At 40.5% G+C, this 15,207-nt stretch overlaps 1 protein-coding gene across 3 annotated transcripts in view; it reads right to left on the bottom strand.

The window, feature by feature from the left end:
• Positions 1-15,207, bottom strand: part of oxr1a (oxidation resistance 1a) — a 240,598-nt gene that overhangs the window by 5,681 nt on the left and 219,710 nt on the right. For all 3 annotated transcript variants that reach the window (XM_047356468.1, XM_047356486.1, XM_047356477.1), the window contains 6 exons: positions 14,345-14,497; positions 13,640-13,824; positions 10,855-11,528; positions 7,449-7,614; positions 4,016-4,181; positions 802-882 (listed from right to left, as the gene is read on the bottom strand). In XM_047356468.1, coding sequence (XP_047212424.1) covers positions 802-882; positions 4,016-4,181; positions 7,449-7,614; positions 10,855-11,528; positions 13,640-13,824; positions 14,345-14,497 — 1,425 coding nt within the window. The remainder of the gene's footprint in view (positions 1-801; positions 883-4,015; positions 4,182-7,448; positions 7,615-10,854; positions 11,529-13,639; positions 13,825-14,344; positions 14,498-15,207) is intronic.

Below are 15,207 nucleotides of genomic sequence, written 5' to 3'. Positions count from 1 at the left end.
GACGCTGTCTGGGAAACGGGAATGCGCAGTGAATAGGAAACGGACCCAATGACTAATTTGAACTCTTCAATTTGACATTTTTGCTGGACAAAAGAACTGTCGCGGGTTATTTATCTTTCTCGATAGCAGAGGCTGACTGTGGAGCACTTTGCCACCAGCGGCCGGGAGCCTCTCCCGTTTCAGTCCTAATTCAAATATTGCCGTCCTGCATTGTCTTCAGACAAGATCATTCATCTTGTAAGGGGAGTCTCACTCCGCCCTCTCATCACTGCAACAGGCTCTCATTGTGTCTCGCTCAGTATTTATGCAGTCTGCATTCCAAACATTCAGAGAGAGCTGCTTACTGAACAACCCACTTCCAAGTGTCTTAAATACAATCTGCATATTTGGCTACAATCATGACTAAACAGCTTATAACTTATAAAACAACTCATTTAAAAGACTGTAATGCTGCATGGCAACAGCAACGGGTCTAAAAGGGGAAGCCTGAGACACACAGATAAGACTGATGTTACGTGAAAACCTCACAGGCCAACATGTCTGTAGCAGAGTGATAAACCTTTTCCCACCAAAGTTATTCCCTGCATACCTGGTCTTTCAGGGTTAAATGGGTATAATGAGCTAAAACTATTCCAGCTATGGTATTTACTACCCGCATCACTATTTCTTAGGGTATTTTTGCAACATCATCAGCAACCAGAGCCTGAAGGGAGCAGTGAGCCTAAAGGAGACAGTGTGGATGCGGAGAGAAGCCGTGCTGGGCAGAGCAGACAGAGGGGTAAACGAGGCTGGTCAGGGCACCTGGAGTCGTTTGCAGAGCGAGCGCAGATCTTCGCTGTTTAGTGCATCAATCCGACGGTGGTACTCCGCTAGAGACACTACCTGGCAGCACAAACACAGGAACAAGTGGAACATAAAACTTGGCCACTTTTATTTGCTGGCCATTGGGAAGAAAAGATGAGTTCTGAAAGAGTTGACTAGCAGTAGTAGGGAAGCGCGGTTTCAGCACTTCTTGTTACAACTAGGAACATGGTAGAGGATTGCATACACAAACTGAAACAGGCAGAAAGCCTTTGTTAAGATCTGAGCTTAGAGAAAAGGAGATAAACAGACTATTTTAGAGCATTTTGTTGTTTTGCATGTTTGTGCAACCCATTATACCTCTCTACTAAAGATCCTGCAGTTCCATTCTTAAAAAATGATCTGATGAGGATGTGAGCAGAGAGGGAAAGCAGGTAGAGTCCAAGTGTGAGAATCCTATTCATTAACACACAGCAGCTGTGGTCCGAGTGATGCAACAAAACCTGCCGAAGCCGTTTGTCATTAACAACTCTAAAGTCCAGGCTGGGCCGCTGAAATCGGCTACAGTCCAACAACAAGACACCCTGTGCTGCTCCACGCTCCATGGAGAGCTTCCTGCCGGTGAGCAAACACAGGGAGGATAGCAGACGCACCAGGAATGAGATACACAATCACAAACACTATAAACACACAAACTACATATAAAAATCCATTTTCACTAGGGGTGGTCGATAAAGCGATATTAGATCGTGGAAGCTTGGAACGTGTTGACATCGTGACATTATCTAAAGGCACATTCTGTGTATTGCAGTTCTATGCTCTAGCTCGCACATCAATATTTGCCTTTTCTTTCAGCTTCATATGCTAGCTCTAATACGCTAAGGATAAAGCTGTTCCTTGTTTTAATGACTTAATTGGTTTTAAAAGTTTATGACTAAGGCCATTTTTGACCACCAGACTATGAAAGCGTTTTTAGATTGTCCATCTGACACAGCATCTGCATAAGGAAGGTTTCTGTCCTCTCTGCTTGCAGAATAAAATGAGAAGAGTTGTCATCTGCTTCCAGCAGCCTAATAGCCAGGTCGTATTTCTGTGGTCTTCTGCATGGGTTGCTGTGTCTGTTTATCTACAAAACAGCTCACGGTATCCCCTCTGCTTGTAAGCAATTTAGTAAAGTTATGCAAACTGATTAAAATGTGTTTAGAAATGTTCTTACACCTAAATGCTTTGATTTGTTATTATAAAGTGTCATTTTACTGTAGAAAAGCGATTTATTTTTGTGTTCACACTGTTGTTTTCAGTGACTGAGATAATGCCCTGCTCATGTTGTCACCAAACTACTGTGACCTTTTGGTAAAATGCTGACCTGTAAAATGCAGCAGGTAGGTTTTATTCTACATAAAAAATATATTCTTGTTTGGGCTAAGAGTTAAATATTTTAACCATAAAGCAAGAACATGGGAGATAAGAGAAAACTCAATGAACAGTGGGTTGTGTCATCGCGCTGACAAATAAATGGGTGTTACTACAGGACTCGGTACCACTAGCTCTGGGACACATGTTGCCAACAGGACCAGAACAGATTAGCAGTCAGTGTCAATACAGCCAACCAGTAGTTAGACAGGAGCCGCTTGGTCCCAAAACTACAAGGACCCAGCAGGCTAACGAGCTGCGCTAGCACGTTAGCCTAGCCCGCTAACAACAACAACTGAGCATAAAGAAATATATGTCGCTTTGAGGCTGAGAACATGGAGAACAGACAACATACACAGGTGTACTTAGGGGTCTGCCGTTTCTCGTGGTCCTTCCCCCTCCTAGAGAACATTTCCTGCTTACTGGGCGATGTTAAAGCCGGGCGGTCACATTACAGCTCCTTGAAGTTTCTCCGTGTCACTTCGAGACTAGCAGACGGAGTTTGGCAGACAGCCTGGGATACTGCTCGACTAAAATAGAAGCTTTATTTCCCCTCAAGGGTCGCTGCGATGTCTGACTTGTATGACATCGCTGAGGTCCAATGACGACACAGGATCGGACGGAAACCGGCGTCCTATTGGTTAAAAGAGGAAATCGATCACACCCATTTCACAACCGACACAACTTAAAGAAACAGCTACACCGCTGTCCCAAAGTACTTTATCTGGACTGTATCAGATTGTGTGGTGTGATAAAAGCGGATTGAAATAATCAATTTCTGTTTTTAAATATAAGTTAATAAAATAATGAAACCCCAACCTTTTGTTACACGTCGCTAAAACTTCTTGCTTCCGATTCCTATTTACTTATTCAGATGTAATGGATCATGTTGCCTCTGTTTGCCTGGAGTCCACAGACAAACAAATCAGTCCACTTTGTTTCCTACATCATTCATTTTCATTAAAATTTAAATGCAGGGCACAGCCTCCATCGTATCAATTTCTTCCTACAATGAAAGCATCCCTTGCATTAATCACAGGGCTGGTCTCAGTTGACTACAGTAGACCGTATCCTTCTCGGTGCAAAGCAGAACCAATGTACCCTAGACTAGCAAAAATCTCAATATGCTCTTCCTTTCGTCTTCATCAGACAGGAAGAACCCACATCAGTGTCACTTTCCCTTCAGGGAGCATTTCATAACCGAAATGGCATAAGGAACTCATAGTGGTGTTGGTCATTTGTCATTCAGCAACTGAAGGTGACAAATGCTGACCAACACTTGAGACAATCACAAGACATGTGATGGAATTACCATACAGTGACTCAGAGGAATTAAAAAAATTAATTACACAAACATGCAAAACACTTTGGTTGGAAGGTCAGAGAAGTGCATTTCCAAGCAAAGCAAGTGTGACACATCTTACATAACTTGCAAAGTGATAGAAAAGTTGACATAAATTTACTACTCAACTAAAAAGATATGCAGTGCTACAAAAACAGAGCAAAAATACAGAAGTAGGATACAAAACAGAGGCTTGACAATTACAAAATTCAAATGGTGTTCAAACAAGATCTACACAATACATTCACAATATGCACTGCGTAATGAAAGCAAATCAATTATTTAACATTTACTTTAACGTATAAATGAATATAAAATCTAGCACATCAACTTGTGGTTCACAGGATATGGATTAAACCAGTTTAGACCAGAAAACTTAATCCATATCTGTGAGGCTTGATACAACACCAAAGATGCAACTTCTGGCCTGGTGAGGAAACGTCTGCACTCTGACCTTACCTCCCATTCCTTCACATTAAGGTCATTGATGGGCTCATCGTCAGGGGTTTCCGATGCAACGTTCTTTTTGATCACCATGAATCCAGGTTCTTGTCCCATCCCCCTGATGCCCTCTCCATACATGTCCGGACTCCACTGCATGAAGAATACATATAGGTGCTCTGATCTGAAAAAGAAACACACGATTAACACGAACCAGCTTTAAATACAGAGATTATTTTAAAAGAACAAACCCACAATTACTCAGTATCGTTATTAATTAAACAAAGATGTAGCCAAAATGAAAATGGGTACCAAGTTAGGTGAACCACCTTTAGAAACATAACTGAGCCATTTTCTGTCTCACTTTATTAGTTAGTGTCTTACATCATCGTAGAGGCATTTCGACCCATTTATTTTTTATACAGCATTGCTCCACTGCTTGCATGACTTGACTGGGCCGCATTTTAGCGGGCAGACATAGCCTCTCATTTGACTGCACATACCATCAGCCCTCCACCACCATGTGTGAGTGTTGGGAGGTGGTGTTTGTGCCGATACACCGTTTGATTCTGGTGCACATTTGCTGCCACATTGTTTTTAGAGATAGTGGAAACTTGGAAACCCTTCCAAACAAGCCATTTTTTCAGTTTTTTTTTTTAATTAATCTGTCATGAACTGTAATATTTAACATCCTAACTAAGGCCTGTAGAGTCTAAATAGGAACCTGCTAACTCTGTAACTTCTCTTTGCACAGTCTGACCTTGGGGTGAATTTACAGGGATACCTACTCACACAGGTAACCACCTCAAATGTTTTCCACTTGTGAATAATATTTCTCCCTGTAGAAAGATGAACTTTAAAAAATTTGGAAATTGCTTCATAACCCCTCCCGGACTGATAGGAAGCAACTATTGTTTCACTAAGGTCATTGCTGAGGTCTGTCCTCCTTGGCATTGTGTTAAAACACAAGCAAACACAACTAGTTTTATAGAGGTGGTAAAACCTTCTGATCCTCAGCTAATTAAATACTTTATTTAGCAGCATTTGACTGCTACTTTCCCTAAACATCATGGCTTTGGTGTTTTGGTCCACACAAACAGACAATGCAGCACTAAGTTGGATAAACATGAAGAGCTGCGGATGAGTAAGGCTGTAAAGCTGTGTTCAGGGTCATAGCTGTCCGTGGGCCTTTCAGCAGCTTCTCTCTTCACTCACTAACGACATGATGCTAAGAGACACATCTTGTGGGTCGCACCCTCCATCTGGGTCAAGCTACGGGGAGACTAGCAACATCTGAATAAACAATACTGTGAATTATGTTGTGGCTATCTGAAAAATTTATGATCCAACACTTGCATGGCCTGCCTGGAAAAACAGGTGAAAAATGAGGAGCAGTGACGGATTTGAGCTGTGCATTTTAATGTATGCTTTGATTCTGCTGTATCCTTGGTTTATTATACCCAAGAGCAACGTGGATTGCAGCAGACTTGCTGTTATAAGGTGGGGACAAGTTGTAGCTAAGCAACCTGAGAGCCAAAACAGAAAGAGCTACGATGAGTATTAAACTTCCAGGTTCATGGGGAAAGATGATGAGAGGCAGATGTCAGTGTATTATGAAGCATTCACATATGCAGAAAGACATAAAGATGTATAGGGCTGCATGATATTATCAAAACATGACATTGCGATATTATTGTACAATATGGCAACGACTAAATCAAAGGCATTTAACTCCTATTTTTCTTAATCCTCTTTTGTTCCCAATAAGACGATCCCTGCATCACTTTCCTTCAGCTGTCTGATCTGATTGGTCAGATGATCCATGTCAGATGCAAAGGTCGAGCTAAGTGGCCAAATATGTTGTCTGCAAGCAGAGAAGTATGGCAATGGATATAAAATTGCCTACCAGACATTGATTCTAAGCAGTTCTTTGTGATGGCGATACTGCACACACTAATATTGTAATGAGTACTATAATTCAACAGCTGCTCTAATAAAAAGACTAAAAATACGTGAATCTTTTATAACAGTTGGAAAATCTCATTCGCAAAAAATAGAAAAAGGAATAACGAGTATATTCATTTAAGGAGGAAAAAAATACAAGTTATAAGAATTTATTGTTTTTAACTGGTGGCACAGTTATTCATACAATTTCTCTGAAAGTATACTTTATTTTACTTTTTCCAAAGGAACTATTAGTTAGTAACACATGGTGTTCTGTTTCTATGGAGTATAAATATGCCGTGACACAGAGGCAATAGGCTGAACAAAAACCCTTTATGTTGCCACCATGCAGAGTGAGCAGAATGGTAAGAGGTAAAAACATCCAAAGCTAAGTGTTGGAGAACTGCAGCAAACGTCTTGGGGGTCTCAGAGTCTCCATAACAACCATTAGACTCCATCTACAAGCCAACCAAGTTGTTCATTGGGCTTGTCAGAAATAGGTGTTTTCTGTTCTCCAGTCACAAATATACATACACCGACTCACTAAGCTCTGCTTGGACTTTAAATGGAACTTTTTCAGATGTACTTTGGTCAGATTGTGCTTTTCCTTCAACAAACAGTTCATGTGAGTTGGTTGCTAAATAACATGGCATTATGAACATTTAACATAAGGATCTGCTGGTCTTTTAGCAGAACAGTTGTCCAAAACAGACAAATAAGCAACAGACCCAAAATAAACAATTCTTCTTGTCATCTCAGGCCTCAGAGCTATGTCCTATAGAAAATCTGTAAGTTGAGCTGAAGAAAACAAGAACCTAACAGAGAACCTAGTACTCTAGAAGATCCAGAGAGATTGTGCAAAGAGCAATGGTCAAAGATCACTCTGTGCTCTGCTATTGGAAAACAGGGGTTGTATAAAGCCTGAACAGTGGGGGTATAAATAATTGTCCCAGCAGTGATTCTGGTTAAAATAATTTTCCATGGGATTTTTCTTCACTGAATACCTCCTCAAATTAAAGGTTAGCTTTTTTTCTGAATTTTTTAGTGTGATATCATACAACATAAATAAAAGATGGCTTGATGTTAAGACTTTTCATACATCTTTTATTTATCCACCACATGCCGACAGAAGAAGTACCTGATCTCTACCCCAAACACAATCGCAGCTTGAGAGAGAACATATGTAACCAGCTACCTAAGCTCTCGAACACTAAATCAGCGAGTGCTGTATTACATTAGCTCCAAATCTGGCTCAAATTAATGGCTTTTTAAATGAAAGTAGCTTATCAAATTAAGCTATTAGTGCAAGTGGGAATAATTCTTCACATTACGAGAACTCGTGGGGAAGCAGACAGTCACTTATAATGTGTCTCCCCCCCGTGTGAAGCGCTCCAAATGTAATTTTGAGTACTGCTGACTTGGCAGCAGAGCACTGAGACTGACTGGGCCAAACACAAACAAACACGACCAAACGTCTAGGTTTGTTGGGAGGTGTCGTAATACTGACCTCTCCTGTGGCACAGCAAACCAGTACTTGTTTTTCTTGCCCTGCTGGGCATACTGCTGCATGGAGGCGCTGGCGTTGGAAACAAATGTCTTCTTCATGGGCTTCCCCACTCGCAGACACAAGAACTTGTGAGAGCGGTGCTTCCTCCTCTCAGCAGACCCTGTACCTGGACAGAAACCAGATATAAGTTCACAGAAACATAAAACCAAAGATTACATTTTTCCACAAACAGGTTTTAATTTATACCTCTCCATAAAATTATACATTGGTTGTGTGGGTCAAAATATATAAGCTGTTAACAAGGGGTTAAGAAGTTTTGTTAAGTATCGATGTTTAAAAGGCATAAATTGTTTAATTTTAGAGCTTTTAAAACTCAATTTACTGAAACAAAAAAATGCATTTTAGTCGTACAGAAATATGAAGCCAGTGGTAACTATGGATGATAATGTAGCGCCTCAAGAAATGTCAGTTATAAGAAGGCATTGTTTCATTGTTTAGGGAAAATACTAACAGGAATGTTGAAAAGATGTGTTTCTGGAGGGTGTAGGTTTGATAAATTTCCAAGCTACTGCTGACAGATAACCGATTCCTAGCATCCTCATTTCATTTATTTAAAAAGCCCTTTAAAAAACAGCCGATCAGGCAACCGCAGTGCTGTACATTAGTCATTCAAAAAGAAAACTATCAAACAACCAAATCAAGAATAACAATAAAAACAATAAGGAAATTGGAATAAAATGCCAGTATGCTACTGGATATTGAAAGCCTATCTGAATAAAAAGGTTTTAAGTTTGGATTCAAAAAGGCCCCGGTTAGTCCAGAGTCTGGGAGCCGCAACTTAGAACCCCCGGTCAACCCAATGTTTCGACTGAGTCCTCGGAACATCCAGTAAAAAATGGGGTGAATACCTCAGGCTAGCTAAAAGACCTACATGATCAAAGCTTGATTTGACTACTGAAACAATTTGTTTATTGAATTTGAAATCTTTGTCAAAAATAATCCCTAGATTTTTTAAGGCATGACTGAAATTAAAATTCAGAGCACTGATATCCGTGGTGGCATTATTACTAAATAAAATGTACCCATTGTTCATTTAAAAAAATCCTCCTCCTCATTGAATAAGTCATCTAAATCTATACTTTATGAACTCAAGTTCAAGCTGGAGTCATTGCTATCACTACCCTTGTTTTGTGTGGCTATTGTGTTATGCATTGATGCTAGAGTTTAGCGTTTTAGACATAAGTTCATCACTCTTCAGCGAAGTTGCTAAAGAATTGCTTCAAAGTTGCTGAAGAGAGTTTGAAGCTTTCCAAAAAGGCTTCAAACAAAATAGTATTAAATGTCATCCAAGAAAAGCACCTCTTCAACTAAATGTGGTTATCTAGTTTATTATTAAATAAGTACTTACAATGCCTTGTAAAAAGACTCATACCCCAATTAACTTCCCACATTTTGTCAAGCTTTAACCAAAAAGGTCAAATTTTATGTGATGGACAACACAAAGTAGGGAATAATTGTAAAGTGAAAGGAAAAACATTATTTTACACATAAAAATCTGAAAAGTGTGACGTGCATTTGTATTCAGCTTTCTTCATTCGGAAACCCCCATATCAATCCAGTGCAACCAGCTGGCTTCTGAACAACCTCCTTTACTCAGATTGCATTAATCATTGAATAGCATTAACCTAATATATGGAATAAATGGGGTATAGACTGTGTTAGACTATCAGAGGCCTATTGAAAGGTCACAACCCCAGGAGGTTGAAGGGAGATTTATTTAGGAATAATGTAGCTTGGCTTTAAAGTTATTGCTGTTTCGTGGGTGGGCTTTGCGGAGTTGCACATATTAAATGGGCAACTCAGCAGGGCTGAGACATCTATGGGTCTGTGTGGCAATAATTGCCAGGCAGAACTCACAACTTAATGCTGATTCATGATGGAAGAAGAAACCTTTTCAGAATCACAGCTCTGTTTATAACTGCAGTGAATGTAAAAAACTAAGACCAAATAGTTGCTGCTGTTTGCAACAACAAATTGGGTTATGTTTTACTGCAAATGCTCCCCTAATGTCCTTACTGTTTATTACTTTGTTCCACACTTTATATCTTATATTTTCTGAAGAGCCCCATTGTGCAGGCCGACCCCAGTTATTTGTCTGTTTGTTACCTTTAGTACGCAGAAATATGCCACAGGCAAGAATGAAAGCAAATAAACACTGTAGGTTTAGTAGAGTTAATAAGCTACTAGATATGGATTTCAGATTGTTTGATCAGTGATTCAGTTTCAAGTTTATTATAATCAAAAATGTGCATTTTAAAAATATAAATTTTGCCCTGAAGTTAATTTATATGTTGCTTTCTGAGATCTTTTAGCCTACTTGATTAAAGTGATTTCTTGATTCTACAGGTCTGGCAGAAATCGGACCTGGGAGTGGCTAATAAAACTGAACTTAGCAAAGTTGGTGAATCACACATAGGCCAATGGAGTACAGCATACTCATAGTGAGGACATCGGTCAGAGATGATCTGAAAATGTAAATGAATTAAATTTTATTTTGGATTTTGTTACATAAAGAATGGTGAATTCTTTATTCTCTGGAACCCAATCTGTGCACCTTATACACATAATCATATCATAATGTGTCTTTCAGCTTAATGTTTGGCACCAGGTGAAATAAATGCTAGTAAATTAGTTTTACATAACAGATCATTTATATATAACCTTGTTGGCAGCGTGATTTACATTACAGGTGTTTTGTTCTATATTGTTTTAAATGTTTCTTTCAAAAAAACTATTTTTGAGTAAGCTCTTGAATTTTGACAGTAGCCTAAAAATGGTTGAAATGAAAAATAAAATCAAATAAATTCTGTCCAGTGTTGTGGGTTTTTATAAATGGCCATGAATGCAGCACCAGAAAAAGATGTGAAATCTAAATAAAAGCTGCCTGAATGCTGTCTCAGATGGTGTTTTGATGTTGGATTTGATTGTTCACAGTGGTTCCCCTCTGGGGGGCATGCATATTTGTGGCATTGTGGTGTTTGATGGGCTTTAGCTTATTGCCCAGGCCACCACGGCTGGAGATCAAAGAACTGCACAAAACCCCATAAAGCCAGGGAAGCTTCGCAAAGCTGACAGCAACAGAAAGCGTGTCATTTCCCTTCGGCTTTATGTTCCGATTGCTTGCACCAAGGCAGAGTGGAAACAGAAAGGTTATCAGGAAGCAGCATGAGAGAAGTGATAGCGCAGCAACTAGAGAGGAGAGAAATTCACTTTGATTGGCTTCAGATGAAAATGGATGTTGAGGTACAGCTAAAAGATGACACAGGGCCATACTATTGAACTGAAATGTCTTACCTGCACCTCAAGGTAAAAATCTTTTATTTACTGACTGACTAAATGTGTTTACCCTCAGCAGAGTTCTGTGTGTCATCCTTTTGCGTTGGCTCTGCATGTTCCTTCTCCTCCATGCCTTGTTGCATAGTGTCCGTTTTGGAGACATTGGTATCCTGGTTGGCATCGCCCTGTTGACTGGCTGAGACAGAAGTGGTAACTGAGCTTTGGGACCCTGGGCAAGAGGTGCTGCCTCTGGGACCTTGGGTCTGGCTAGTGTAGCTGCTGCTGCTGGTGATGGCGTCGGTGGTAGTGGTTGTAGTAGTGGGTGTGCTTGGTGGCTTCTCTAAACTTTGCTGCTTGGATCCCATGGGGGACTGGCTATCATTAACTGTGGCAGTGTCTGGTGGATTGTCCTCTGATTTAGTCATGTTGGGCTCCTCAGGCTGGCTGACTGAGTTGCGAATGCTGCTCGGTGCCTGAGTGCTGGCGGTCTCCACCTGGGTGATGGTTTGTACTGACTTTGCTAAAGCACCAGGCGATTTGTCCTGGCGGAGGTCCTCGTTGGAAGCCTGCTCCTCCTCCCGAATAGGGGACAGCTCCGTCTCGGTGAAGACATCTTCAGAGATAGAGCCCTCGGTCCTGAGTGGGGCTGTGCTGTCGCTTTCATTTGCCCCTGGGTCCTTCAGGCGGTGCTCCGGGTCTTTCTGCTGGGATGGGTGCCTTTCAGCTGGCAGAGGCTCCAAGTCACTGACAACAAAGGTGCAAAAACAAGATGGTTAAAAGAAATCTTTATATAATCATTGTAGTAATGACGACTTGAATGAGAGGAACAGAGGGGACAAAAACTACTCTGAATGAACAAGACAGAAGTGTGAATGGTTGTGACACAATCAGGACAAGATTCACAATGTCTCCTAGGAGTTTAACTCAACATGGGGGACAAAGGACAACATCCTAAATTAACAAATCTGATAATAATGACGCAGGGAGCTTTGAGTTGGACCTTTGGCCTTTAGCTGAATGACAGAATCTGCCATGCTCAAAATTATTCACAAGTTCAGCCAATTATTTCTAGAAATAATTTAAGATTGGGCTTCAAAATTTGAATTCATATTTGTCCAGATCATCCACCTTTAAGTTATAATAATTTTTGTCATACATTATGCTATTTATAATATATTGACTGGTACTTCTCTAACTGTAATATTTATTTATTTTCCACAGATACATAATGCCTTGCAAAAACCCTTCAAACCTCTTCACATTTTGCCATTTGCACCCACAAACGATATATTCTACTGGGTTTCACGCCAAGAAAAAGTAGTGCATAACTGAAGTGGAAGGAATAAGTACCAACACAACACATCACCCTGAACACACCATCTCCACTGTGAAATACGGTAGGGGAAGCATAATGCTATGGGGAAGGTGGTCCAAGCAGATGGAAAGCTGGGTGGAGCTAAATACGGGGCAAGCCTGGAAAAGACTTTTGGACCAACTGTTCATTTTTATGGGAACACTTTGGATTCCAAGACACAGACGCCTGCAGATCACAAACGAAACAAAAGTTAATTATCTACTGGGTGGTGTCAACATAAATTTGTGCAAGCAGCTGAAATTTAAGCTTGGAGTGACCAACTAATAGAGAGACTGAAATGTATTCAATCAATTCAACTTAAATGTAAATGCATGTATGGAACCTAATAATGTGAGCAAATGTTTTGGTTAAAACAACAGGCACCAACCCACCCGCAACCCAGAAAGGTCAGTATAAGCAATACATGGATGGATGCATCCATTGTGTTTCCAGTTTCAGTAAGTAATCATTATCGAATCATAATTCCATTTGTTGACCAAAAGTTCCTGATTATGATTTTTACCTTAATTGAGCATCCTGGGATCACAGAGACTTGTAGCTGTAAATACAGTGAAAGGTGGTTCTACAAAGTATTGCTTCAAAGGTGTGCATCTGAGTTCAGATGCACACCACTGATTGACACATTTCAGTTTTTGTTTTTTAAATAAATGCTGAAATCCCTTTATGGTTTACTTTACAAATCATATACATTGTGGTTGTAATTTCACAAAATGTGTCAAATTTTAACATGCATGAATACTGTTGCAAGGCATCGTAGCGTTCAGTCTTGTTCAAGACAAGAGGTACCACACTGAAATGGACCTCAAACATCACAGAGTCTTATAGTGCAGACACTTGTTGCCCATTGTTGCGTTCAATGGAACACACACAGAAGAAGAAGAGGTCAGAAGAGAAACAGAAGACACAGATGACGCCCCGCAGCTGAGAAAACAGCTGGACCTGGCACAGAAACCTGCCATCAGCTACACTCAGCCAGCTAAACACAGCTCTGCCCCAAAGGAAGCAGGCAAACACTGGCTCATCATGCAATGTGCTATTTGTTCCTTGCCTAAAGTGCATCTGTCTGCGGAGGCACTAAAACAACCCAAGATAATATAAAGACAGAATAATGTTAAAAGCAAAGAGATCTGTAAGGGGAAAGATGAATCCTCTGAATTGTCTGCTTTCTCCAGCATAATGAGATAAGGAATCACCACGTAGGAGGCAGAGGCACACAATCCTAACCACTGTGTAATTGCTGATTTTCAGAGCAGCAGAAAATGACAATGATTACAATGAGCCTGCTGCATTCCTGGTATGTTTAGTGCAGGTACACACAGAAGATGCAGATGTTGCTCTTGTTGGAGAAACATCTGACAATAAGCAGGTTTTTTTATGGGTTAATTCATTCTGTGCTTACAGATTAAGTCCTCTGTCCAAACACAGGTAGGCTACCACTACAACAAAAAGCCATGCATGATAAATGTCCCTTTGTCCTTACTCGGGGACCGCCTCTCTGATCACTGGGTCGGTGATCTCCTTGCAGATGGCAGCTGACTGCACCTCCTCCAGAGGACACATGATGCCGTATTCCTCGCATCCATGGGTTTGAACCAGGGGATCCATGCGGTGAGGGTCGAACATGATGTTGTTGGGTGTCACCAGCAACACCCCGCTCACTGCACCCTGACCACACGGGGGAAACAGACAGATAAATAGGTACTTATAGCTCCAAATGAAAGATTTTACTCAGTGGGTGAACACGTGAGATTGGCAGTTTATACTGCCTTACAAACAAAAATAAAAAACGCAAAATCTCCATCTAGTGCTTTAAGTGCTTTGATCCGATACTTGGAAATGAATCAGTTGTTGTTTGAAACAGGGATCTGTGTGTGAGCGAATGAATAAGAAAGAGGAGAACAGATGTCTGGACATAGAGGTCATGGGTGACTCGCTAATAATAAAACATGTAGTCTTTAAACTGTGTAACAACAGTTAGCACTGATTAATGACACAAAGCTGCATTGTGGTAAAGCTAAAATGTGTTAAATGTTTGCAGCTGGCAGCTCTACAGCCTATTTCATCTCTTACTTTAAAATATCAATAGAACCACTTTTTCCTTTTCACCCACTGATAGTAAGGGTAAGTGCTTTTGCCGCTTTCTGCAATCCATGCTCTTGACTGCAGCCATTAGTAGTTTTCTTACCATGCCGTCGGTGATGTACTTGCAGTTGATCTTGAGGAACTTCTCCGTCAGGGCCTCCTCCTCCTCGGAGGTGGATGAGACCACTCTGGACTGGCGCAGAGCTGAGAACACTGGGGGATGAACGCCTTCTGGTCTTGGGGGGACATCAGTCTCCTGAAGTGGTGGAAAATGGAGTTGATAAGGGAAAGAAATAAACTTGTGATTCACAGCCGTTTTGCAATAGGTTGCACAAATATAGACAAAACAAAATAGGGAAAAACCCTTTTAAAAGGAAAAAAATACAGGTCTGATTCATAACCGACACAAATCGAAACCTCTAAATAGTATACAACAAAAAACAGCTCCTAAATAATGAGCTCTGAAAAATAAAATGCATGCCTTGGTTCATTTGACAATACACAGCGTGACTAATTTGCGTCTCGTTTGATCAAACTAATGTGTCCGAGTCTCTAAATGTATTAGATCTTTTCTGCACAGACAGACAATCGGGTTAAAGAAAGCCATGGAAGAGCCAAAAACAATAAACCTCCTGCGAGGCTGAAACTCATAGCCATAATGAGCTAAAAACATTCAGACGAGACCACATTAACATGCCCTCGAGTCAAGTTTGGACTACTGGGCTTCATTTGGAGCTATTACACATGTGTTTAAATCTGCAATAACAACCCGGGGATGAAATCAACAGCTTTATTATTTACTGTCTATAATTAAATATTATTACCTGAAAAGATGTAATTTGGATTGTGAATATCAACCCCCTTCTGGGAAGGAACATAGAAAAGCAAAACCACAACCATCCAACTGCATTTCTGTCTTCTTGAATAGTTCTTGTATTGTCTGTGTATTTAGCAGCTTTCTGTGGC

Source organism: Girardinichthys multiradiatus, chromosome 3, assembly GCF_021462225.1.
Source record: "Girardinichthys multiradiatus isolate DD_20200921_A chromosome 3, DD_fGirMul_XY1, whole genome shotgun sequence".
NCBI lineage: Eukaryota > Metazoa > Chordata > Actinopteri > Cyprinodontiformes > Goodeidae > Girardinichthys > Girardinichthys multiradiatus.
Note: the sequence above shows the minus strand (reverse complement) of the source record. Positions and strands in the feature narration are given on the sequence as shown.